This window comes from Ammodytes marinus (genome assembly GCF_949987685.1).
Source record: "Ammodytes marinus genome assembly, chromosome: 2".
NCBI classification, from domain to species: domain Eukaryota; kingdom Metazoa; phylum Chordata; class Actinopteri; order Uranoscopiformes; family Ammodytidae; genus Ammodytes; species Ammodytes marinus.
In genome coordinates this window covers 26,537,016-26,564,883 of record NC_137231.1, presented here as the reverse complement: position 1 = coordinate 26,564,883, position 27,868 = coordinate 26,537,016, and the positions used below count along the sequence as shown (strand labels likewise).

Here is a 27,868-nt window from a genome sequence, read left to right as displayed (position 1 = left end):
CCAGCAAGCCACAATCACTCAGGTGGAGAAAGAGATGGAGAGAGGGGGAAGAAAGCAACAAAAGAGACGCTCCTTTTTTTTATATCAGCCCACTTTCACCTTTTGTCATTCATTTTTCTTCATTTTCAAACACATTTCATCTATTGTGCATGTTTCCCCTCTGCTGCAGCAAAACAACATCAAGCGTTTTATAAGCATGACTGCCTCCTAAAATGGAACCTTACATCACATCAGCCTCTCCAAAGGAAGAGTCCCCAACTTCACCACTAACACATAAAATACCAAACAGCTTTAACTGCTTTATACTACAGCCTGCAAACATCTACCATTCCATGGTAAAAATCTCACATATGCACACAAAAATGGTCACAATTATATTCTTAAAAACGACTAAATTAACCTTCTTAACTCCTCAAGTTGTACTGTATCTACAGAACTGTCAAAATCATTTTATACCTGAAATTGATATGACATAACCACACCTTCATTAAAGTACAGAGCAGATCAGTCTCAGCAGCTATACTAGAGCTGATCACCTACTTTACCACTCACAAAAAAATAGTCAGACAATTTTAAAACAGAGAGAGACAGAGGATAAACAGAAAGAGTGTCACACTTTAGCCATAATGAAAGAGATGAGAAGCCATAAAAAGGGTGAAAGAATAAGTGCACAAAATGAAGAGAAGAAGGAAGCTGAGAGCGGTGCCTCGAATACATTCGGAGGTAAATCAGTTCCAATGGTTGCTTCCTGAAAAGTAGTTTGGCTGCCTGGAGACGGATGGGATCCCAGGACCCAACACAGCACCACTGCAATTACTGGGCCAGAATGTTCCTGTCATTGGTGTTTCTGGTTCTTTGGAAGAGGAAAGTAAAGGCCGATGGACAGACACAGGAACTACGATACAACAATTTTAATAGCTTCAAAACTGCTTATGAGAAAAAGACAAGGATACAAGTTGCAGGGCTTTTAAAATACTGATTAAGGGTATTCTGATTGCACAAGCTTTTGTATGAAGAAAGAAATGCAACGGTCCTGCTGAAAAGGAGTGGAGTCTACAGTATATATTTGCCACATCTAACATAGGTTGCAACATTACCGTTGTAGGTTGCAGTTGCTGTATCATGTAGGTATACATACACTGTAGCCAAAACAGTCAACTTGCTCACTGTACTAGATATGGTGTTTTTCCTTTCCTTCATGTTAAACATATGCTGAATAATACACGACCCACCACCTGCCACATGTCAAAGGGTCTCAGGGCTAGACACTGTCTGATCCCAAACGGCTTCCAACAGTTTGCCAGCACCATGCATGGTTAACCTGCTGCCATCAGTGTATGAGTTTGTGTGTGAATGCTTGAATGAGAAGCAAAAGTATGATAATAAAGCGCCTTGAGTCTGAGGCATTGAATATAAGGGCTATAGTAATGCAGCCTATTTACCATTGGTACCATTATTCATTTTAATGGGTTGGGAAAACACTGTACACACTAAAGTAATTGCTTAAATCTGGGAACACGGCGACAGTGAGACAATTCAGATAGGGCAAGATACATTTTGTTTCTCTTCTTTTTAATGGGTAAGGTGTCAACTCATGTATAGGCACAGCCACAGCCTAACAAGTGAATACATTCAGTACCCCACTCAATGTGTTTTTTTTTTTCTGAAGCAAAACCGCAACTGCATGTTGGAGACTTGAAACTAGCTCCACATAATGTGGGGGAGACAGTGCTTCCACATATGCTAGTAGCAAAGTAGTGGCCTGTTCATTTTTAATATATATTTTTTTTAATGGGAGGTTTTATTGTATATCAGAAAATACTTCTTATCAGGAGTAATTCTTTGTTAAGTTGCAACCCAGAAACAGAAGACAAACTGAGCCAAAACATGAAAAAAGCCCATATAGACCCACAGCACAAATAATCGCTTGTCTCTGTCAAAGCAGCACGCTGGACAACTGTGGGACTCCCAGGAGAGTCGGTCAGGCTGTGAATGTAAATAAGTCTTACAGTATCTAGGCTCAGAGCAAACCTGAAGGGAGGATGAGAGGAAAAAAGTAGAGAAACGTCAAGCGTAGCGAAGAAAAGTAATTTTCACCGAGAATGGTCATGTAGGGATGGGCACACACCCCCACAAACACAGATAGATGGCTGATGCTGGGATGTAATTTGTATCAGCTATTTGTAGGACCACCAGATATATACACAGGTACACACACATGCATACACACAGCAAGAGAAATGTTGGCTCACAGTGAGATGCACACACACACTGATGTTAACACACACACACACACACACACACAGCCATAATGCACCTGCAGGAGACGTATTCTCAACAGCAAGTCCCAGTGAATTCAGCAAGGAAGAGAAACAAGACCACAGTAAAGTGAACCAAAGCAGCAATACATTACAGAGGCTAGGTGGGAGGTGGGAGGTGGGGGAGGAAGGGGGTTAGACAGAAGGTCAAAAGAGACAAGGAGGGGAGAGGAGACGGATGGTGAGAAAAAGAGGGAATAGGTAGATATTGCATCATTAGCCAGCTAGTTACCTGTTATAGTACATGTTCTCTTACTCCTATTATTTTGTATTAAGCGGATACAGGGTTTACAGCAAACAGAACGATTTCACGAATCAGGATGCACACTTTGTGACAATTTCACTTTAAATGTCTACTTATACAGTATATGTTAAATGGACACTTTAATAAATGGAGGGCACCTGTAGTCACATCAATCCTTCCAAATTTCTCAAAGCAAAGATGGGTATTTCATATATTTTTACATTCTGAATGTTACCGCATGCTATCATGCTGGTGCAAATCGTTGCCAAGCCTGAGTCTTTAAAGTTTAGTTTCTCAACAAACTGCTAGCATAGAAAGCATAGCAAAACTTTGTCCTGGCACATGGCCTTATTAGCTTTTATTTACTTAAGGTATTGATGGTACACTAATAGATTTAAACTACGCTCATGAACCATGAACTCCGTTACATAACATTCTCCTGTTTGTATTTTTCTGTTGGTTACTACCAGCAGTGCGTCAACTTCTTATGATGACAACTTAGACCTCAATAGAGGGATGCCCTGAAAAACAAGCACACAGAATAGATTACCTGGTTCATTCTGATCGATCTGAAGTATGTTCCTGACATAATGTTCATAATATGGCACTTTAAATCTGATACAATCCGTCATTCACTCTCTCTTTGTAATTCTCTCCATTTTTGTCTTTCTGTGTCATGTCATGTCTTTCTGTCTCTTTGTTATATGTAGTTATCATTAATAGAGAAGAGCTGAATGGATGAGTCTCCCTGAACATGTCATACATCACACAACCACGCGCTCACATTCAGCCATATCAATTTGCCCATGCACACAGACTTTATTCATAGCTTATTAGTATAGTTGTATGTCAACACACACACACACAACTGCAAAGTCATAAATCAATGTTGTGCAGCTCACCGAACACTGTCCTCTCTCCACAGGGTTGGCAAGTGGACCAAATAGCAGGGAAACGGCACATGTGTGAATGTGTGTGTATGTTGGTTGTTTGTGTGGAATACAATGTATTATTTAGATATATAATATATTTTATTCCATATTGTGTGTGTGTGTGTGTGTGTGTGTGTGTGTTTCGTTGGTCCAGCCACACACCTCTGCCACGTGTCATCTCTCCTCTCTCTCTTGATTTCCATTCACTAATACATTGTCGCTATTAAATAAAGAGAAAAGTGCCAAAAAAAGCCAAAAAGTTATAAAGGCAGGCCTGTAGTTTGTTATTTTAGGTCAACAATTAATGGTAAAGTAGCAATACAACAGTTTGTGAAACCGTGTTTCCAAAGCTACTGCATTGCATTAAACTGCCTGACTGGTCATTCATCAATTTAAACAGGATAGATGGGCAGACCATGATAAGTCAGCTTCCTAATCCACTCACTAGTACCTCACAGTGTCTTCTGTCATTTACAGTCAGTTGCTTTTATCTCTGCAGAGCAGCAAGGCTTGCAATGAGAAATGTTGCTTCAGATCCAGTAATGGCTCCTAAATAAAACTGAGCATGGGGAAAAATGTTTAAGCTACACTTTTCTCTAACACTAAAACCACAGCTGGTGTAGGCCACTCTGTGTTTCATCTAAATGATGCTTACGTCACTGCAGAAAACAGAAGACAGTAATGGGTTGAGAAATGATTTCATCACTTGTGAAAACTGTTGAGAATCTATAAAATATGACAAGAAGACAAAACACCCGATGTGTGGTGCAGTTGATAGAATATATATATCTAGGTAATTGTCAAACAGTCTAAAATGATATCGCAAACTTTCTGAGAGAACATTCTAACTTTGATTTAAAAATAACGTAATAAGACGAGCACCTATTGAATAGCCAATTAAAGCTGGGGTGGAGGATTTGGGGAGAAAATGGCTGTTGGGATAGAGATTCGAATCCGAATACCTCAACCGCTCCACTTGTTCCCTTTGGTCCCTCCCCTCTGGTCCCTCCCTGACACGAACAGAGAATCGGAGCCTCGCTCTGATTGGTCAAAGTGAACAGCTCATGTACATTTTTACCAATCAGAAATCACATACCCCAGCTTTAAGTAAAATAATCTAAGTTTTTCTATTTTTGATAAATATATAAGTGCATATGTACACAAGGGTGGTGTGTTTTATGCTTCTGGACTGCACAGATGAGTTAAAAATAGGCCTCCTCCAATTAAGTTTTATTTTCTCTTTCTTTGCACATTGGCGGTCCCTCTGGCTCGCTGTGTCCCTTGGTGGGCACCCAAGACACACTGATGGTTGATTTGGCCAGTTTGACCTCATTCTTTCTTTCAAAAATATACACTATACATCACTGTTGAAAACATGAAAAAAACTGCAGAGCCATAGATACAGAACTTCAAACGGACATACATTTCTTTGCTCCTTCACACAAACAGATGGTATAGGGTAAACTCTCACACACTTACTTTACAGTATTTCATTGTGGCACACACACACACACACACACACACACACACACACACACACACACACACACACACACACACACACACACACACACACACACACACACACACACACACACACACACACACACACACACACACACACACACACACACACACACACACACACACAAACACACACACACACACACACACACACACACACACACACACACACACACACACTATCTCTCGGCATGCATAGCAGCAGTGATTTTTCTTGTTAATGTAGCGTATCGAATTTGCAGGGCGGCAGCGTGCAAATGAAAGGTTGCACGTCTCACTCGCTTGGCAATATGTATTTGATAAGAGCTGTAAATCAACTAGTGTAGCAGAGCCCGGCCTGCAGGGACAGACAAAACACATGTTAATGGAAAGCGGCTCTAAATTGGAGTGCAATACTGTGGAATGTGCATGAGAAAGTCAGTCAGAGAGAGAAAGCAAGACATATGGGCAGAGGTATGGGGGAGGGGGAGGGGGAGGGGGAGGGGGTCAGAGTTAGAGAAAGACTGTGTACTGAAAAGAGGAAAAAGACAAGGTATTTGGGGGAGTTTGTGCGTTCCTTTGTGGGCAGTCGGAGGGAAAGCGTCTGTCAAAAGCAGCAAACTTTTGACAAGTCTACAGTATATGATCTTAAAAGGAAAGCTCTTATTGAGACACACTCACAAAGACATAACTTTTATGTGTCTTGTATATTGTTGTCGGTGCAGGTTTAAATGTGTTGTCTGAGTTTTCCTTTCCCACACATACCTACAGATGCAGTAGGTATGTGTGATTTCAATGGGTTATACGAGGATGGATCTGAGGAGAGCTGATAATGCCATAATGACAAAATAGGAGTGCATTATAGTGCGGGTGGCTTTAGTTCTTTGTGCGTGTATGTGTGTGTGTGCACGCGCCATGCAAGCATAAAAGAAAGTGGGCTGTATTTACCTTAATGGACAAAAACACTATGGGTCTAATCCGACAAGGTGCAGGTAATGCCATCACTGTGTGCTCCCACTAAAATAACAACATCAGAAGTTCTCATCAGAACACGCTTACACACACACACACACACACACACACACACACACACACACACACACACACACACACACACACACACACACACACACACACACACACACACACACACACACACACACACACACACAGGTATGCAACACACATACAGTATGTACTAATGCTTAAATGGTAGATTGTAGTTATACATAAATAATTATGTTGGCTAAAGGTTTTCCTATATTTTAACCAACACTAATTTTATCCTAAATGAGTCATGATTTAATTTAACAGGAGACCCTAGAGTTGTTGCATGACCAAATTGTTCCTTCCACTTTCAACTCTCTTGTATGAACAACTTGGTCCTGACAAGTATACAAAAGCAGGTGCACACACACACATACACACAAACACTACACACACAGAGTTGTACTCTAACAACATCTGAGTGGTATTTGATGGAGGAAAATGGGGTGATGTTTGGAGAAATGGCCTGAGAGGCTCTTTGTGAACCTTATTACTGATAGAGTGAAATAAGGGTCTAGATTTTGACTCCTGTTTTCCCTCACGAGTCTGGCTTGGCTCAATAGATGCATTCTCACTGGTGCGGTAAATAAATACACCTCAGTGCAGCACCCCCATGGCATGTTTATGGGTCACGTCATGTTCCTAAAGCTAAGGGAAAACATGTTTTTATTTTTATTTTATTTATTTATATTTTTTATTTTTCATTTAAGTGATTGAACTTTTTAAAATGACCAAAATAATGAAAATTCTTCTCAAAATGACCAGAAGCTACATGACATGTATTCAAATTTGGTTTTAGTCTTAACCAACAGTCAAATAAAAGAAAAAACTTAAACAAATCCCCAGCTAAATGTTGGCATCATTAATACATAATCAAAACTGTATGTAAATAGTAATACATATTTTTTTTATTTTTTTTTAACCTTTATTTATACAGGTATATCCCATTGAGTCCGAAGACTCTTTTGCAAGGGAGACCTGTTCCCATTTACACGTTACCATTCACACACACATTCATACACCGATAGCAGGCTAACTATCGACATTCACACGAGGCAAGGTGGGTGAAGTGTCTTGCCCAAGGACACAACAACTATGACACAGGTGGCAGGGCTGGGATCGAACCTCCAACCCTTTGATCATCGGCCGACCCGCTCTACCAACTGAGCCACAGTCGCCCCTGTTTAATGATTTGTTTAATCATTCAACCCTACAGTTACAGTGGCCGCTAAAATGAAATCATTATATAAAACATACAGTAGGTAATTAAACAAAATAGAGAAATATCTACTCAAACAAATGTTATTCATGAATAGTCTGTAGACAATTTCTACAATAAATGGAATGACTATTTTTTTGTTTTCTAAAAATGTGAGAAAAAAACCCATATATTGCCAATAGCCTATGTTGAATGAGCTTATGGATTTTACTGAAATACCAGAAAACATTTCCAAATGTACTGCTGTTCAAAACTACATCAAAGATTAAGCAATATCACACCCAAGTTATTACACTGTGAACCCAAGTGCCCATTTTGGCAGCATGTAGGTTACACGCCCTTGGTCAGACAGGCCGTAAAGACATTTCTATACGCTTGGCATATGCATAAGGTCAACAAGACTGACAGTGTTCCTTATTAAAGCTGATGATTTGTTATAGCCTAGGCTGCTACTACTACTACTACACAACAAGAATAGTAACACAAAACATCACACAAACAACCTGCAGAGCTTCTGCACGGATCCTTCACAAAACACAACATTCACCTCAGCCAATAAATGCAAAACAGAGGGAGTGTTCTTGCATGTGGTGTGTCCTGGCCTTAAGATTTAAACCCTCGGCGGGCTTGTCCCTGTAGCAGCAATTAGGCCTACACAACAGCAGCACCAGTAAAAACAAGGTCCAGTAAGTACAGTAACAGTATAGGCTGCCTCCATACCATACGTCATGCACACAGCAGGGAATTACACACACACTGACAGCCAGGTAAAGACAGTTAACCATCGAAAGAAAGATACGGATAGACAGTTGATGGTATGGCTACTCACGTTTAGAAGTTCACCTTCTCTCTGTCAACGTGGTCTATATCCATATCATGTTAGGTCCAACACCACTTGCAACGTTCCTTTTAGTCCATCTGCTCAAATAACTCTTCTTCTGTTTAAATCGCTGCTAACTTGTGCTCTGAGCCTGTCACGTTAGCTGATAGCCTATTAGCAGCACTGTGTAAAGAGCTTTTATTCCCACTTTTTTTCCAGGTATAGCCTAAAACTTTATGTTTCTTGTTAGAGGCCAGACTAAACTGTCTTCAGAGAGTACTCCTCGGTTTCTTTTACAGCAACTTTCCATTCCAAATGTTGCAGTGGCACGGAGATGACTGTAACTACTGTAAGACATTGTCAATTGCCACATTAACTCCACCTGGCTTCTCCCTCGGTAGATCCGGTACATGTTTGAACACACGTGACGCGCTAACTGACGTTTTTTTAGTTAAGTGTCCTCAAACTGTTAACTGTTAATATAATTCAGAATATAATTAAGTGGATGTTAATTGTCAGGGTTAACCTACATGGCTTTGGAGGAAATGTAATGAATGGAAATAGCCTAAGTAACCCAGTGTGTTATTTTATATAAAATAATACAATAAAATACTAAAGATCATCTTTTAGCGAAAATTGTTTTAGACACCAACAGGATGCAATATCTTAATATGTTCTGCCTTGTAAAGTGTTCACAAACGTTTGTGATGTGCTCTTTAAATGAGCTGAAGTTCAGTGTTTATCTACATTTACATTTACTTACTACATAATCAGATTAATGCTAGATTAAACCATTTCTCCTGCATGACTGACATTTATATGTACTGTAATAATCCTCCCATGATATTTGGGATCATTTGACTACATTCTAATCATGTTGTATGAGCAGACAGGGTCCTGCTGAGTGGTGGTGGTGATGATGATTTAAGCCCATTTCTAAAACCTGTCCTAAACTCTGCTCCTCGTTTTCTTCTTAAAACAGCTTTTCTTTCCACACTGTGTAAACTGGTGGGCAGTATGCTACACAGGACCATGGAGGAATATATAAACGTTATCATGCTAATCTAATTGCACACTTACTCCTGGTAATCCGGTGGGCTACAAAGCATTATCTTAATTAACTTTTGATGTAAATGCCTCTCTATCATTACGACTCCCGCTGGGCCTCCCAAGTGGCACACAACTCACAGCAACCCGCCGATTAGAGCCCAGGCAAAATTAGGAAGGAAGGAATTGGTCCCTAGAGGTATAGGCCTATCATTTGAAAAGTGAGCCCATCCAATCCATTTCTGCTTTGGAAGCTACAAACAAAAAAGAGAAAATCGTAGCTGACGTGGATCCTTTCAGCCAAGTAACTAAAGTCATTTCCCATCATGCAAAGTAATTGCAATGCCTGTGATGCGTTGACATCAGTTTAAGTTGGAAACAATTTATAACCAGCAGGCATTGTTCTGAGCTAGACGGTGATTAGCCATTGGTTGCCACCATGCTGATTTTTGTCATCTCCTCCTTGATTGAAGGAGTGCCGATCAGTTAAATCAGTTGCTGTTGTCTTCTGATTCTTTTATGACAGAGTTAAATTGCAAATATTCTTAATTAAAGTCACTGTTTATAATTTTTTTTTACAAAAAGATAATTTCAAATGTTTTGTGTTCTCTCTTCTTGTTTACAAATATGAGCAATCAGAAGCTACAAACCTGACCTTTTTGTAAACTATAAAGCCATACATATTATGCATACATATACCAAGTACATGTTTGGAAATGATACCTTAAACAGGATTGCAGAGGTCTCATATTGTTCATATATTTACATTTTAAATAACAATGTTTATATTTAGAATTGAGGAGAAATGTTGTCTATAATATAAAAAACAAACATTCTGATTCAACTCAAAAACATACCTTCAAATAGTAAAACCAGCAACTGATCATTTAGGGCGGTATCTTAATTTAGAGCTCTACAGTATGTTGCATTTCCCTATATTTTATAATGTTGGTCTGAAAAACATACGCATATTATTTAAAAAATGACAGCTCTTCTAAATGAACCTGCAACGATGTTTGGACAATGTCACCTTGGGAAAATCCTGATGGCTCAAGTTCCATTAACTATTCTTTATGTACCGCCAACACTATGATGAACAATATATATACTGGAGCTTTCTCTATTGTTTTATGAATCAAAATAACATATTGTCATGGCAGGAAGCCGTAGTTGATTGGTATTGTGACACAAATGGATCAAACAATAGTATTATAAAAAAAAGGAACAGGCTGACAGGTTTTTGGTTATGGGTCTTTATTGGCCTCCATCAACCATGTTTAAACAATGACAATAGCAGGAACAAAAATAATAAAAGGAAAACACCTTTAGGGCTCGTGTCCACTGTCACCTCGTCTACCTGTGGCACATTCATCTTGTTGCCAAAGTGCACATCCTACTGTAATAGCAACTGAACTCAACTCTTCTGCTTACCAGAACAAATGTATTTGTTTTTTTAGTGGTTGTAGTGGATTTTTTTCAGCACTGTCAGATGTAGCCACTGTAGAGGTCCCATTGTTTTACTGCTTGCTTGCTAGCTGAACAACTGCTGTGCATTGGCATCATCTGTTTCATTCTTTTGAAAATGTGTTCTTTATTTCCACAATTAGATATTACTTGTATTGTTCCGAAAGCGAGATGACTGAGAGATGCATGTCACTAATGTGGTTTTAAGGTAGTGTAGTCACTTCACTTGAGTGTTAGTGCAAGGCAGTGTTTGAGAGGGGGACGTCTACAGTGGCTGATAATGAAAAAAGAAAAAAAAAAAATCCTCAGAAAATTCCCTCCAAAAATAATGCAGCACCATACAGTATATGCAAATCCTAACAAGAGTGACAACGTAAAGAACAGAAATCCTCCAGTGAAAAGGCATCCCTCATCAGGCTAATGTTCATGTTAAACCTCCCCCCACAAGTATCATTAGATTAACATAGGATGAAATGCAATGCTACTGTGCCGCATCATGTTGAAAATAATTCTGTCCCTTGGGACCACTTACTTGTCCTATCTGCATTGACTAATATTTGCTAATGCTTATAATGCTTGCATTCTGTATAGGAGACGGTTTACCAGAAAATATGAGGCAACCATTAGCCTCCGAGAGGAACATGTCAAATATAATAGGTGCAATTTAGCATGAATGAACTCAAACCAGTAGTTGAAATCAACAATTATCATGGCCTGTTCTGTGTAACCTCTTCCAAAAATGAGAAAGCCAAATCTTGATGCATTTAAAAAAATGACTTGAACTCCGGAGTTTGGCAAGCATTCGGTAAATGACAGACAGTCCTTCCACAATGGCTACATGCAGACAATTTGTCTTTCACTGGTATCAAATCTGAGCTGGGAAAAGACAGCTTTTAGCTTCAGTGCACCTGACTCCTGGAACAACTTACAGCTAAAAATTAAACTAAATACATTCATATCCTTTGGCCAATTTAAACAGACTATCTTGGATCTGCCAAACTCTACTTGTAACTGTTTTAATTAGACTATATTGTACTGTATGCCTTTTAATTGCTGCCTCTCTTCCCCACTCTGTAAATGTTTCAATCGTTTTGTTTTTTCTTCTCTTCACTTGTTGTGTATTTGATGTTTTTGCATTGAATATTTTGTTTGTATTGTTGTTTTGAATTTGTTTTGACTCGACGTCATTGAAAATGAGGGTCACCCCTCAATTGGTCTCTCGAGGATAAATAAAAGTTAAATGAAATGAAAATGAAAATAACAAGTGCCCCCCCCTAAAATAACCTTAGATTAAGTGTGTTTCAATGGACATCCATAAAGTTTTAAAATTATACAATAGGTAGAATTGGTGTCACAGCCAGTATGATTAAGAATGATTAAACTCACAGTTCTAGCATGTTAAAAGTCAAAATGTTTTATTCATCGGAGAGCACTGCAACCATACAGTACGTTACTTTTGAACATGGTCCTGTTGGTCTGATCTTTTCTCATCACAGCAGACTTGTGGCTACATTTGAGCAGGCAGTATACAGTAATGTGTTGTCCAGAACATACAGTATCATCATCGCCAACAACAGTCAAATATATCTATTGCTTTGGCGGAGGCTATGCAGCCCATTTTGCCCATTTTGGAGACAGTTCAGGTCTGTGATCTTTGCCCTAATACACACTCTCTGTACTTGCTCTGTTTGTTCTCCTTCAGACCTGTTGATTTAGCCTGTGTGATTTCATGTTTTCATTTTTATTATGTATCGTGTTCAACAGATGACTGAAAATAGTAGACGTCCTAATCCGGATTCTGCCTTTGTTATTCTTTGGACACGCCAAACATCCCTAACATATGGTCTGGTATTCATTATGATATCCATCCCCTTTGACCGATCAAAATCAAGCAATTTAGAGTGAGTGATGCACAATGAATTCATCTCCATTTCTACATCTGGTGATGGAGGTAAACTGATTCCTACCCTGTACAAAGACAAGAACTCATTAAATACTTCAAACAAAGACAGGAACATCTTTAGAAAAAGGGAACCAATAAGATCACTTTCACATTGTGGCGGTATTATAGTATTGTGTACCATATTTGCACTGTAAAATGTACAAAATATCACCATGTTGTCAGCTAGTGACCTGCAGTCTTATTCACAAGCACTTTGAAGCATGTTTATTTATCTACAACATACAGTGTACTCTCAAGAAACACATTTATAAATAAATATTGCAATCTTAACAATCCTACCGTTCTCCATTTTTATTTTATGTCGGTTCTTCATGACTCGTCACCTGAGCTTAACGAAGGTGAGGCAACCCTCTGCCTGTTTCAAATCCTTCCATTCTCTCGTGTGCTATCCATCACCAGCACGTTTATTGTTTTCAGTCTTTGCCCCTTTCTTTCTTTCTTTCTTTCTTTCTTTCTTTCTTTCTTTCTTTCTTTCTTTCTTTCTTTCTTTCTTTCTTTCTTTCTTTCTTTCTTTCTTTCTTTCTTTCTTTCTTTCTTTCTTTCTTTCTTTCTTTCTTTCTTTCTTTCTTTCTTTCTTTCCTCACCCTCTCAAATGTTCATTTAAATTTAAATAAATATTTTCCTTACAATCTAAACATATCTCTCAAAATAAAAAGCTACCATTAATATTTCCTAAATAAGGAAAAACGTAACAAGGAAATGAAAACCTTGTATTTATCAAAAAGGACAAACAAATGGGGAAACAATATATAATTATGTTCAGCAAGAACATGTTTCATGAACCGTAACCTATTCAAGAATGTCACTCACATTTCCATTTGCATTGTAATGTCATTCTTCTCTGTATCCTGTTTGCTCCATGTATAACAATGTAGGGACTCTGGTCTGTCTTGTTGCCTACATGGTTGTCTGTTTGAAATATTCCTCATCATCAAGTGTTCGGTCAGGGCTTCACAAAGCCCAAGCAGCCTCCTTTTTTTATATGAGACACATCAGTCAGTCTCCCTTTAGTTTACAGACAGTATTTCACAGTATTCCACTGTGAAATTCAGTTCAAAAAGTTCCAAGTGCTGTCCGGTCAGAGAGGAGAAGAGGGGCAAGGGATGACAGCGGGATTGGTTCTAAACAGAAGAAGAAAGCTTGTCATTGGCTGGGAGGTTTCAGGAAACAGGAAGTACGCCTCAATTATGGCTGATGTCCTTTCCCGTTTTTGGAATTGTGCAAGTTTAAAATGCCTCTGTCTCGGATTCAATCCTTTCGTGTGACGTACCGTTTTCCCTACTCTTGAAACATTCTGTTGGTTGAGGAAATAGCAAGATCCTGAATTTATACTTGCGCACTTGGAATATATATATATATATTTGTACATGTTACATTTGACTAATGAGCAATGCCAAAAGCAAATGGGTCACATGATAGAACAAAAACAGACACATTGTATGTTTGATGCGCACCTGTTCTTCAGTAATCATAACCACTGATTCATAATGTCATCTTTCAGTAGACTTGGCTGGTGAGTGACAGGTTTGTATAGTAAAACTAGATGATGGTAATATACCAAATGAGTAAAAAATATGTCGGAAATTATTTTCGTGCCATCCTCATTGTTAGTGTATAGTGGCTGGAATATTGTTTGTCCAATAACATACCCTGAATTGACTGTATAGCACAATTGTTAAGTGGTATTATGAAAAAACAAACATTCATACCCAATAGTGACTTACTCTTGATTTTTATACAATATTTTCACAATAAATAATATAAAACAAACTTTAAAATGTTCTTTGTTTGCTACCATTGATTTCAGTATGAGCTAGTGTGATGACACTATGCTTTCAATAGGATAAGGGGAGCTAAAAATAAGCATCCCCTACACTGTCTGACATCACCGCCACACTTTGTGTTCCCTTCCCTGGTTTCATATTCCTCCTATTCTCCCTCCCTTCATCCATTGCAAAGGCATTACAGGTGAATTGTACCCATTGTCCATCCGCCCTCTCCTGCACTCTGCCCCTCTGTTTGTCAGTCACAGATTGTCTTGTAGTCTCTCCATGTAGGTTCTGATTTCAGACTGACCCAGGTCCATATCCTGGCACACCCACTTGATGTCATCCTCGTTCCCATTGGTCACCAGGACAGAGGAGTTGGCGTAGGGGCCAACCCCTCCTGAATTATCATTGGGCAGCACTGTGGCGTAAGACGTGAACTGGACGCGTTTGCGCTTGGCCGTTGAATTATTTAGATGCTCGGCTTGGCCAGAGCAATTTTTGCCCACGGTGGTGATAGCTGAAAGGCACTGATGCGGCTCTGGAACAGACCTGGGCAAGGTTTGTCCGTGGGTGACGCCCCGGTGTCCAACAGCGCCTCCACTCCCACTGATGGTGCCCATGCCTGGCCCCATGCCTGGCCCCATGCCTGGCCCCATGCCTGGCCCCATGCCTGGCCCCATGCCTGGCCCCATGCCTGGCCCCATGCCTGGTCCCATGCCCGGCCCCATGCCTGGCCCCATGCCCGGCCCCACACCCATCACCAAGGTGTTTCCAGCTCCGTTCAGCAGGTACTTGCTCTCCTCGTAGCCTCCCTCGGTGCGGTCGATGATGGTGGTGCACTCGTCGGTCAGCGAGCCCTGGCATTGGTCAGAGTGCTCGGCCAGGAGGTCGGCCTCGTTGCCAAGCCACACCCAGTCGTGGGCGTGATTCATGTTGCCTCCTGCTTCCAGCACGGGCACCTGCTTGTGACGGTATCTGCAGATGAAGGACAATAAAAGTACAGCTTTTAACAAGTTCAATTTAAAGGATGTGCTGCTTTTTTAATATTGATAAGTGAATCCTCTATTTAGACAGTAGAAACTAACATAGTAAAACAATGAATGCAGATGAATAGTTTTAGAAATTAAATGATGTGTTCAACGTTGAAAAGAAAAGAAATAAGACTACACTCCAAAGTGAATGTTAAAAAATATGTTCCTTGTCAGTTCATTACAAGGTTACATAGTTTAATTGTATGTAATATATGTTGAATAAATGATTTAACATAATCAGATTTTGCCAATAAACCCATTGGCCACCAATGTCAGGTGCTGGTGTCTTCAGGTTCTAATGGTGGATCACACATAGATGTCCCAACTGTGATGTGAATGGATAGATGTCTTATGATATAATTGACCAATACACATTTATTGCTGAGTCTCTATGAAATAGTTAAAAAAACAGCAGATTCCTTACACAATGTTGTACCTGAAAGCGAAACTGACACAGTTGATGAGGAAGACCAGTATTGCCAGACAGAATACACCCAGCAGGGCGTACATTCCAATCTCCAGGTCCGATAGTCCTCTGGTGGTCTGGGTCAGCTCACTGTCCCCGGTGCCTGGTACCACCACCTGTGCTGGGACGCTGCCGTAGTCTCCGGCCTGGCTCGGGCCTCCGCCTCGACTGCTGCTGCTGCCTCCACTGGCTGCTTTGGCCCCCGAAGCACGCTGGGTTACTGTGCTCTTGGTCGTTGTGCTAACCTGATGTGTGCAATGGAAAAGAACACATAGATAGTTATAGAAATATATACTCCGATAAAAATTAATTCCTAGTTTTTGTTTTCGTGCTCATTTTCATTGATACATTTCACCACCTTTTTACATTCACGTTAATACAAACAGGATGTGGATTGTTGGGATATTCACTGATTAATTAATTAAGTAATTTTGTCAACAAGCATTCTCCGGAATCCCTGACTCCACCTTAAGGTATTCATAATGCATTTGACCAACAGTACTTTTCTTCACAATGAAATAGACTATTTCAGTTATTTGTTCAATTGGAGATTAAAGCATTGTGATTATTGAGGAATCTGGATTTTAAAGAATTGCAGTGTTTTACTGTTCATGTATGACACTGGACTGTTGCTGTCCTCTTCTTCACACATTTTAAACAAGAGCAGAGTTAAATGATCCAGTAATGGTATTGCAAATGTATCCATTTTTCCCTCTCACCTTCCTCATGGCTCCTTCCTCTCGATCCACTGCTGCACTGTTGGAAGTCCACTCTCGTCCGTCCTTGGTCCTTTGTTCGGTGGTGCTGTTGTCCATCCCTCCTCCGCCCTCCTGTCCTCCTCCTCCCCCCATCACGCCTTTCTCTTCACTCTTTGCTCCAAACTTCACCATGACATTTCCCACTCCAGACGCTAGCACACTTTTCCTTTTGGATTTCTGGCACGTCTCAGAGATGACCATCTCTACACGAACCATAGATCCCTGTCCGTCGCCCTCCGCCACTACGATTGGCCAGTGTTGTTCCTGAAAGAAAATAGAGACAAGTTTAAGTTAAGTTAACGAAGGACTTAAATTCGGTCATGTTGTTCTTTGGACACTATATAGTTACTTTTGCAAAACCTGCAAATACTTATTATTAAAGGAATGGTTCAAAATGTTTCCAAATGTTTCGCTTTTTGCCTTACTTTGCATTCAAGAAAAGGCCACAGAAAGCGTTCCTGTAACTGTGCGTGCATTTTTGAATAGAGTAGAATAGAAATGCATACAGGCACAAGCAAACAGAAACATTTTGTGATGTTGTCAAGTTAGTCTTTTGACCTGCTCCCCTTCAATACCAGTGTTTGAGCTAAGCTAACCTGGATGAGCACCCTTTGCTAATTTTTAAATCAAAAAATGCATGCACAGTTATGGGAACGGTTTCTGTTGCCTTCCTTGAGCCAATTCCAAATACAAACATGTTGAACTATTCCTTTAGCTTCTTTATAAAGTGTATGTTATAGTTGACACAAATGTAAACCATTGGTCAGGAAATGTGTAACAGCCAGTACCTGATTGGTTATGGAGACGACACTCTCGTCAAATGACACAGCTGTGAGGAGGAAGTCTTTGGGATCATAGACGTCGAGTGGTGTCACCGAGCCGTCACTGTACTGGATCCACGCACTGATCACTGCTTCCTGAAAAAGAACGAGAAACAGACTATAGTATAAGAATATGGTACCTTTAATTAAGACATAATTAATTAAAAAGTGGTTTGGACATTTATTTTGCCACAGAAATGGGCCTGTTGATCTTTTCTTTTTTAAACCTGCTTTACTAGGAGTATATGCGATGGAGATGGAGATAGGATATATCCATTGGTGTCGGGCTTTGTAATTTCACAGTGTATAATATGTTATTTGAATGATTCAATGTTTGCATCTCCAACAGAATGAAAAATAAAAGGATGTTTTTACTCTTGCAGCGAGACTCGCAGAGAGACGTCTACAGTCCCAGCCATCCACCCACCCAGGCGCACAAATACTTGAACATGTAAACATGGATAATTGAAACCTAACCACTTCGCCCCCTTGACTCTCTCCAGTCTCTGTCTCTTGCATTACCGCGAGGACAGGCACTTGGAAGAAAAATTGTTTTTCATCAACAATCTTCTTCCTGCAGCAGCTATTTGATAAATAAAAAGAGTTCGGCAAATAATGTATTTTCTGTGTTTGTCTCCTAGTGATCCTGCCTCCCTAATTTCCCTTGATAAAAACCTTCTGTTTAAATTTGTGTGCGCTCAAAACAGAAAGAAAAATAAAGACGCTACAAAAGTAATTAGGCTCTAAAGTGAGGAACAACACTTTATCTCTTCCCCTCACGCTACTTTTCCTTGCCTCCCCCTCTCTCCCTCTGGTCTTCTTTTTCTTATACTGTTTTTCACAGTTGCGTTACCAGGCAGATTAAAAATTAAATTAATATTTGAATAAAATGCCAGATCAGACTGGTATTTTCATTGTAATGAGCTCCCTCTATTCCAATTAGCCCTCGGATGGAAATTAACGTGTGATATTCTCTTAAGGGAGAGGAGAAAATTAGGTAACGTGAGATAGTGTGATAAAATAACCCTTGGCAATGTGATCGAAGAGTCAAAACTAGCTTGCAAGATTGTAGCTTTGCAGTATAGTTTGCATGTGGAGGTGAGCGTGTTCATCTTTTATATTGAGATAGTGTGTTGTTATGTAATATAAGTGAGCAAAAGTAGAGAAATAGAAAAAGTGCATTTCATTACAATTTTATTGAACGCATCTAAGACAAATGTAGTTTAAATTGTAAGTGTCTAACTGTATACAGTATTTTCTTTTGTAGACCCTTAGGTGGCTGTAACCAAACCTAAGTAGTGTTATAGCCTGCAAGTTACGCACTCTTAATTGGAAACTGATTGTGAGAGAGATAGCAGCGATATGATGCTCACAGCACATGATTACTGTTTAACTTGTATGATTAAAACCTTGGGGGTACTACTGTAGAGAAGGGAACAGTGTGTGTGTGTGTGTGTGTGTGTGTGTGTGTGTGTGTGTGTGTGTGTGTGTGTGTGTGTGTGTGTGTGTGTGTGTGTGTGTGTGTGTGTGTGTATGTGTCACATGCACCAACACATGAGCATGTTAATCATATGATTCATACAGTCTGAACAATCTTATGAAAGTAACCCTGGGAGGACATGATATCTTAATTGAGAAATGGAGTTAATTTGATCTGTGTCAGTGTGTGAATGTGTATCTCCTACCTGTTTAGGTGTGTGTAACAGGTCGCTAGCTGTGGTGGTGAGCTGTATAGCCTGGTAATTTCCAGGACTGGCAGTCATAGTGAGGGACAGAGATGCTACTAGCTGAACTCCCATGTCCGTGATGGTGACCTACACAAAGGAGAGGATACTATAGGTGACACAGAAGCATCCAATGGAGAAGCTTGACTTGTAAGTGTTTGTATGATAAAATTATGATGAACTCTGATGGGAAAATTAGACAGATGAAACAGATTTATAGTAAAGTGGCAAAATAAAATGGGCATATAGAAGCTTTCGATATTTACTATTGACATTTCTAAGATATTGAACTAAAGAGAGGAAAAAAGTAAGTCTTAAATGAACCTTTACGGATACACTTATAAAGGCTAACAAATGACATTACCTTTCGTATGCTTTGTTAAACCATACCATGGCCTGATATTGTAATGTACAGTACATAATGTGCATATATAATTTAGGTTCTACATCCACAATGACTGCCCTTATAAACATGTGCTGTTTTAGACACTTTGAATGCTGTCTCCTTTCACTTTTAGGCTATTCAGCACAGTACTCTACTATTGTATCACCAGTGACCTGCTACATTCATTAACAGAACACCAAACCCAAGCAAAATAAAGTTTACAGCAACATGATTTGTACCTTGTCATCCAACACGGTCACAGTCTTCTCTGCCAGGATAGAGTCAGACAGTGGGGACAGAACCTGCAAGGAAAGATCAAACAAAGCACGGGAACTAGTTTAACATGACATTTACGTTCAAATTAAAAATGAGATCTCAACCTGAAATTAAACTCTTCTAATAGAGTTGCAGAAATTCCCCCAAGCTATTTTAATTAAATGTGACTTCCTAAATGCCACCTTTTAGAATTTGCACTTCATGACAGCTTTACATTTCCTGTACAACACCCATCGTGTGTTGGTGTTACCGGGGAAAAAATCCTAAACCACCATTTAAAAACAACATTATTTTAGCGAGCCTGCAAACACATCCCAGTACTGTCAAGCTTGTTGTTTGACAGGCGATAGGACAGCTTCTGTCACATTGCAAAATAATAAACAGCAACGACCAAATCCTCTGGATCATGCTGCATCAAGTAGAGGACATTATGAGGTACAGGTGTGATATAGGAAACTCTGGGAGACAGTACAGGAGCCAGGTGCAATAAAGAGCTATTGTTGTTGTCTCAGTTATTACTGCCTTCCAGTTGACAGTGTAGTGAGAGAGGAGAAGTGAGACTGGTGACACAGCACAGTGCTTTAAGTTACATGAACTGGCAGTGTCTGTTAAAGTGCTAGTATTTCATGTCCGCTGCTTTGGAAACGCTGCGTTTGTTATTTCACATCTCTGACTCTGACACAATGAAACACTCTCTAATGCACCGGAAACACACACACACACACACACACACACACACACACACACACACACACACAAAAACACACACATACACACACACACACACCACACACACACACACACTTGTGTCAGCATTCAACTAAGACTACTTTGTTACTACTTAACAAAGCACAAGGCCAAGACCAAAGACCTACAAGAGAGTGAATGAACAGTGAGGAGAGAGAGTGTAAGCAAGGAAACGGTGAGCGAGCGAGTGAGGGAAAAATAAATGGACTGGGTGTCAAAGGGAGAGAGAGAGAGACAATGACAAATAGGAGAGGACAGAAAGTGAGAGGGGGCCAGAAAAAGGAAGCGTGGGAGAGATTGAGGTGCAGATGGGGAGAGAGGGAGCAGCTAGACAGACAGTGATAGAGATTGGGAGCCGCGTCTTGTAGTGTACTACTCCGCCCGGCGACAGAAGGACAGGCAGATCTGATTGGTGTACAAAGAAAATCTCTCAGCGAACGTGTCTGGCGCGTCAAACTCAATCCCACCCTCAGCGAGGTAACAAAATGCAATGATTGACGGCTCTGGGATTGCTCTTCAAGGCAGGCAGAGAACAGGAGGGCGAGAAAGAGAGACTCGGGCGAGAGACAGGGGGGAGGAGAGAGAGAGAGGGGGCCAGACTCGGGGAGATGGAGCTGGAGGGGTAAAAATTGAAATGTCAGACTATCAAATGACGGCTGTCGACTCTGGCATCTCGATTGGGAACACTGGGTAAATTCTCTCTTTTGGCGCCCCAAACAGAGCACAGCTGTCTGCACGCGTGTGTGTGTGAGTGTGTGTGTGTGTGTGTGTGTGTGTGTGTGTGTGTGCACGTACGCAGCAGTCCCCAGTTGAACGGATGCAAACACACTCAGCTGTTCCTCTAAATCCCCAAATAACCACACACACACACAAACACACATACACAGCTGCACTGAACTCACCGCCAATCCACTTCAAACACACACAAACACACACACACACACACACACACACAAACACAGCACAGCACACTCTTGACAGCACTTAAGTGCTCGTTATGAGATGCGACCCTTCCTCCGAAATGTTGAGATGTTACATAATAGGATATCATTTTTATATTTTTTTCATTCAACCCAAAAAGCTAAACTGTGTTGAAAATGGCTGTTACATAGTTGGTGGTTTTGCCTCGGGTCTGCTGTATGAGAGTAAAACAGCAATGGTAGACAGTAGACAGTAAGCCACAGGACGTCCTACACCGTCACATTTGCACACAATGGGCCGGCTTATTGTAATTCAGCAAGTGTGTGAGTGTGTTCACTTTCTGCCAACATGAATTGTGTGTGTGTGTGTGTGTGTGTGTGTGTGTGTGTGTGTGTGTGTGTGTGTGTGTGTGTGTGTGTGTGTGTGTGTGTGTAATTGCGGAACATCACACTGAGATGTCAGGGCCAAATCCGACAGTTAATTGTGGCTAATTGTGTAACGAGCTAGTAGGCAGGCTTAGAAAACGAGCACGAAGAGTGGAAGAAAGAGAGGATAATGTTTGCATCGTCGGAGTGCTTACGGCCACATTCTGCGTTTGCTAAATTGCAGTGCGCTTCACATAATCATCCATTATTTCCGACGTCTTTATCTACACTTGTTGCCTGACAAGTGAAAATGCATTGTGAATGCAAAGGTCGTTCAAGTTTACTGAATCTAAAACTTAAAACTCTGGTACACTTTGTACTGTGTGTGTGTGTGTGTGTGTGTGTGTGTGTGTGTGTGTGTGTGTGTGTGTTCAACTCCCAGTTTCTAAACTTTTTGAATAAAGGTGAAAAAGATTTTTTTTATAGTTCATTCTCAGGATGGATCCCATGAGGAGAATGGTTGACTTTTGAGATTTGGTACAATAATACCACCTAAAAAAGTTCTTAAAAAAAAAAAAAAAAAAACCTGTATAGTGGTGATCCCCAGGTCCCGACCGATCAACACTCGTCCATCTATCAGTCTAGCGATGCGAGGATCTTCTACCTATGAAGCAACGAAACAGCTGTCAGGCACCACTACAAGTATATTGTATTTGTTCAGAACTCATCTATTAGGCTTTTGTACATATATCCTGGAGAAGAAGTGCATACAATTTTTTAACTGACAAACATAAGTATGAACAGGAACGAGTTAATGGAATTTCAACAAGTTGTGAAAAATTGTTGGATCAGAAAATGTATACCACATGGTTCTGCGTTGGAGTTAGATTTAGTGTGGGGAGATCACAAGGCTACATGTAGCATTTAGCCCCTCTAAAGCTGGCCCATTAACATGCTTTAAACAGTATGTCTCAAGCAATATGCTTTCAATAAAGTGACTGTACAGACACGTTTAAGTGGTATTGATTTTCTTATCTACCTCCTGGAAAGCACAATAATATTTCCAAAATGTTGAGATATTGCTTCAAGGAAGATGTGGTTATCATGTGGGTACATGCGAGTATTTGTGTTGAACCCACCTTTAGCTGGTCCAGGACCAAATGAGTGATATCAGCTTGCCAGTCGGCACCTAACATGTACACCATCTCTCCTCCTGGGTCTGAGGGTTCTGCCACAAAATGGGTGAGGACCCGCACCAAGGCGTACTGGTACTGAAAGGTCAGAGAAAGTTCAAATAAGACTCTAATGCTTAAAGGTGCTAAGAGGAACTTTTCAATATTTCTGAAACAGTTCAATTTTTCCTCCGATTAACATAAATAACATGTAGACCATAAAGTGTAAAGAATAAATGAGACCATCAGTGTAAAGAATGCTATTTTTAGATAAGTTAAGTCTTAATGCTTTTGTCATGGGTAAGCTTACCCAGGAACTACAGCTGGCATAGTAGAAACACTACCGCTTATGTCCAAAGGGGGTGCAATAATTAAAACAAAGTGACAGTTCTTCGGAGCACCTTTAACTGCACAATTGACGGTCATGTCAGTGTGTTAGCTAGGGAAAATCTTAGATAGATTGAGTCATGTTGCATTCTCAATTTGTTGTGGCACAGCTCTCACCCTCATGGATATTGACAGGAATTAAATAACTTATCTTTTAAAGGGTGATATATTAACCAATCAAATAATACCTGTAGGGTGCAGCCTTTGCCCTTCTTCTCATCATCCTCATCATCTTCACTGTCTCTCGTAGGTCTGAGAAGGAAGGAGATAAATGAGAGGGAGAAAGAGAGAGAACAGAGGGTGAGATTAGCTGGTAATTAAACACCATTTTGATACGCTACACTAAAGTTCCAGGTACTCTACTGTAAAATATCTTCTCCAGGTTAAGTCAAAGAAAAGGCCTTTCACAATTACAATGCGCGTGTCCTGGAAAGCCTGGGTGAACACATTGTTTCAAATGTGGATGGATTTGTGCTCCATGTTTTGGTAATACTGCCGTCTATGAGTGAGCTTTTATGTAAACAAAATAAGCTGTTAACTATTTAACTATTGTGAAAAAATAAATAACTGAAATTCCCGTGTGAATGGAGCCACTCAACCCAAAATAGATCTAAATTGGTATCTTAAATTAAGCAGTTAAATCTGTAATCTGAAACTTCACAAATGTTCTTGATGTCTAAAACAATGATGATCACAAGGCAACTCCCAGTGTAAAACGGTATAATATGTGCAGGATCTGCCCTTGAAGGTTCTGTCGTCCCACACAGCGGTGAAGTTAGTGGTTGGAGACGAGAAGACGTTGCTGATGAACCTATTTTGAATATCCAACTTCAAACTAACTTCACCTCGGTTTTTTGATTAGCAATAAGCATTAAAGGAAACAGTTTCCTTTAGCTATTGTAATTTGGAGTCCTCAGGGACCAATTACTGTACGGCTGCAGTTTAATTTTCATATGCTTCTGCTTGGCTCTGTCAAGAGCAAAACAAAAATGTGTATCATGGCCATGCAGATGTCAACCCACTATATATGTCATGTTGGCCTGATGATGCTGGGGACAGCATGTTATACTGAGTGCTGTAAAACTATAGATTACATGTTTTTGACATGTTTTACCACTCTGTATTCTTTGAACATCTTTATAACCGTTATTATATAGTAATGTTGATGTATAAAAAGCACAACAGTACTTGTCCAATTTGCAATAGAAATCTGCATTGGAATCTTAATTAATCTGTGCATGTCATCTTTGTGGTGTTTTGCCATCTTTTCTATTTCATCCACATGAAGCAGGATACAATAAATGTACTGTATATAGCCTACATACAATGTTAAAATATGGCTATCATATGATTTATTACTTTTTCACCATAGCAGAGGACCCTAAATGATCCCCTAAATAAAGAAATCAATGAGTCAGGGAATGCTTTGAATACACTATCAGTTTTAAAACAGAAAACCTTGCTCGCTGGCTCCCAAGTAGATGATCTCTCTCTGTCTCTCATATACAGACACACAAAGAAATGCATTCTTTATTCTTTTCCTCCCTCTGTGTAATATCTACACAATACCACATGCAGGCAGGCCCAAACTGGATCATACATTCACACAAGAACACACATACATGTTCACAGCAATACCTATGTGTCATATCGGAGTGTGATACCCAGGTAATATTACAGGAATTCTCTTTCCATTTTCCAGTGTCTCTGTTGCGTGCCTGTGTATGTGTGTGTGTGTGTGTGTGTGTGTGTGTGTGTGTGTGTGTGTGTGTGTGTGTGTGTGTGTGTGCACCCAGGATGGTGGCTTTCTGAGCACTGAGAAATTGGCGAAATTGAAAAAATAGGCCCAGCAGAACAGAATGGAAGGGCAGCAAGATGGGAAATAAAAGCAGCACACAGACACAAATGTCACATGCACATACACTCACAGGCATACCCACATAACCGCACAACACAAATGCACAAACAGAGGCACAGAAGCATGCAGGCAAAGAGAAAAAGACACACAGACCATTAGGAATAGGGTTTTTCTAACCAAAGAGAGAAGGCACATGCATATTTTAGCTGATTCTTAAATGGGTGAGTGAGTTCCAAGCTAGTAAGCATATGCTGTTATCAGATTCAGAGCCTTGAAAACTTCCCCAGCGCGACACTGAAATTGAGTTCAAAAATCTCAATTGGAAGATGTGCATCTAAATGAGACAAGGTGATGCTAATGTTTGCCGACTCTATATTCAAGTAAGGAGTTTCTTCGATTATCTTAACATTCATTGTGGCACATGTGCACAGCTGAACACAAAAGTAGCCAATGCAGAGGTGACATTTTTATCACATTGCCGATGTGCGCTGCATCACAGCAGCTACATTCTAAGACAAAATATGCAAAGAGGGAAATAAAAAGTGTGAATGGTTTAGTAAGGGGTTGGTTTAAAAAATTTGATTTCTATCACAATAATGAGTTTCTGCTGTATATTGTTTATTTGAGATTTGTTTCTGCAGGGGAGATGAAAGATAAATGCCCCCAAGTACAGTTTATGTCCTCAAGTATCACTTTAATATTCCGTCCTACGTTCTCTATATATTGTCATGGCTCCACAAAACAACATCCTCTAAATGTGTATGTGTATGTGTGTGTGTGTGTGTGTGTCAGTGCGCAAGAGGCCGGATGCTTGATGCAGTAGCAATGATGCTAAAGCCATAATAGCTGTCATCAGTATAGCCAGGCAGGTCTTGACCTCACAGAATATCATGGACTGGCAGGAACGATATGTGCGCTCAAGTGCTCCATTCAATAACACACACACACACACGCCAAAACACACACACATTGCCTCGGTCTATTCTTTCAGCCAGTCAGTTCTTCAAATCCTTTTTAGTAGCAAAGATAAACCCACACATCTGAAGAATTACCATAAAAATATAGATTCAAAAATTACTACACTCAGTAGTACTCTTGTTGACGAAACTATGCCTTCAAGCTGAACAGAGAATCTGCTTGGTCTTTCTGTTTCTACTCTCACATATTATAATACAATTAACACAGTTTGCAGCATATGCCATGCTTGATATGACAGGAGGCTATGGTTGTTTACAGTTGTTGTATCAATATAAATTGTGTGGCGATACTTGCTACCTTTATTAGTAGTACTATAGTTCTCTGAATGGGTAAGAGAACTACATACACTTGTGTAACCTGCTCTTTTTGTATCTAGCCTTTATATTTCTCCTCTAGAGAAATGGAGGACAAGCAAGTAGAACGATTGTCAACACCAAATAAATCAGTAAGATTTATGATACTCATTTCCCCCTTAATTGTCCCTTTAGTGTCATAGCAGTCATTTACCTCTTGTTGGTGATGATTGGCACCCTCCAGCCTTTGACCTGGCTGAGCTCAGTATCTGACACGTCTATCTGCAGAGGTAGTTTGGGCACCCAGACGGTGAGCTGAAGCTGAGCAGAAAGGTGCAGGTAGGTGAAGTTGACCGCCAAAGACTGCCGACCTCGCATCTCCTTACCATTCACCAAGACCTGGTCACAGTTTGGGGAAACCTGAGACAGAGTAGGGGGGGAAAAAACAAACAAGGAGCGAATGAGTTGTTGGGTTGAGTGTGATGCATAGTCTGACATTTCTAACTGACCAACGGCAGACTTAACTCAGTCATTTCCACAGACATACAGTAGATGCAGCCTTTGTTGTGCATTTCTTTAGCCCAGCCTGGAGTGAACATTCACACTCTCGGAGACACATACGATATTTCATCACTTACTGGTTACATTTTTATTAATCTCGTAAAAACACTTTTGAACAGCGATTTGCAGAGTGCCCTATAGAAAGGTTAATAATATGCTTGTGTATATGCTTCTTCCCCACACATCAGTGGCCTTTTGGGTTTGTGAAACACAGAGGGAACTCTTGTCCCTTTGAACCGATAGAAACCAACGTATTCAAATGTTCAACAAGTGACATTCTCAAACACGTTCATTTGGAGACATTAGTATAATTACTTTGAACACTGTGGACCAACCCCCCGAGAAAACTGCCAACCTTTGCTCTGCGTTTTAAAGCGGGCGCCATTGCAGATAAAGAGATCTGTTCAAAAATATGAAGAGGAGCTCGAGGGCCAAAAAACGAACATAAAGCATGGTATCACATTGCCTAATATCACTATCAAAACACATATTAATTTCACAGTTATAGCATATTTAATAACACAACAATATATTATATGGCAAAAATATAAGTCAGTCACAACTCAGATAACCTTGTCTGACTGCAGTGGTGAAAGTACATTTACTGTAGGGAACACACATTTGTGTAGCGAAATAATCTTTTTCTTTCTTCTTTGGTCCCCCCATTAATCATTTCATATCCCCTTATCTGTTGACCCTTAAGAGGTCACTGCCATAGGCTAGAAAACCAGCAGAATACACGTCAGTCATGGGACATTTCAAAGCAATTATTGTGTTACTTTGAGGTTGTTGATGTAGC

General features: G+C 40.1%; 1 protein-coding gene across 1 annotated transcript in view; it reads right to left on the bottom strand.

Moving 5' to 3' along the window:
* Positions 1 to 14,583: 14,583 nt before the first annotated feature.
* LOC307264813 (transmembrane protein 132C) overlaps positions 14,584 to 27,868 on the bottom strand; it is a gene marked incomplete at both ends in the record, with an annotated part of 146,620 nt that continues 133,335 nt past the window's right edge. The window contains 11 exons of the mRNA XM_080046325.1: positions 14,584 to 14,960; positions 15,081 to 15,301; positions 15,794 to 16,063; positions 16,595 to 16,845; positions 17,370 to 17,498; positions 19,088 to 19,216; positions 19,751 to 19,813; positions 22,407 to 22,484; positions 22,960 to 23,091; positions 23,568 to 23,631; positions 26,723 to 26,928. Of these exons, the coding sequence (XP_079902451.1) occupies positions 14,584 to 14,960; positions 15,081 to 15,301; positions 15,794 to 16,063; positions 16,595 to 16,845; positions 17,370 to 17,498; positions 19,088 to 19,216; positions 19,751 to 19,813; positions 22,407 to 22,484; positions 22,960 to 23,091; positions 23,568 to 23,631; positions 26,723 to 26,928 (1,920 nt within the window). The remainder of the gene's footprint in view (positions 14,961 to 15,080; positions 15,302 to 15,793; positions 16,064 to 16,594; positions 16,846 to 17,369; positions 17,499 to 19,087; positions 19,217 to 19,750; positions 19,814 to 22,406; positions 22,485 to 22,959; positions 23,092 to 23,567; positions 23,632 to 26,722; positions 26,929 to 27,868) is intronic.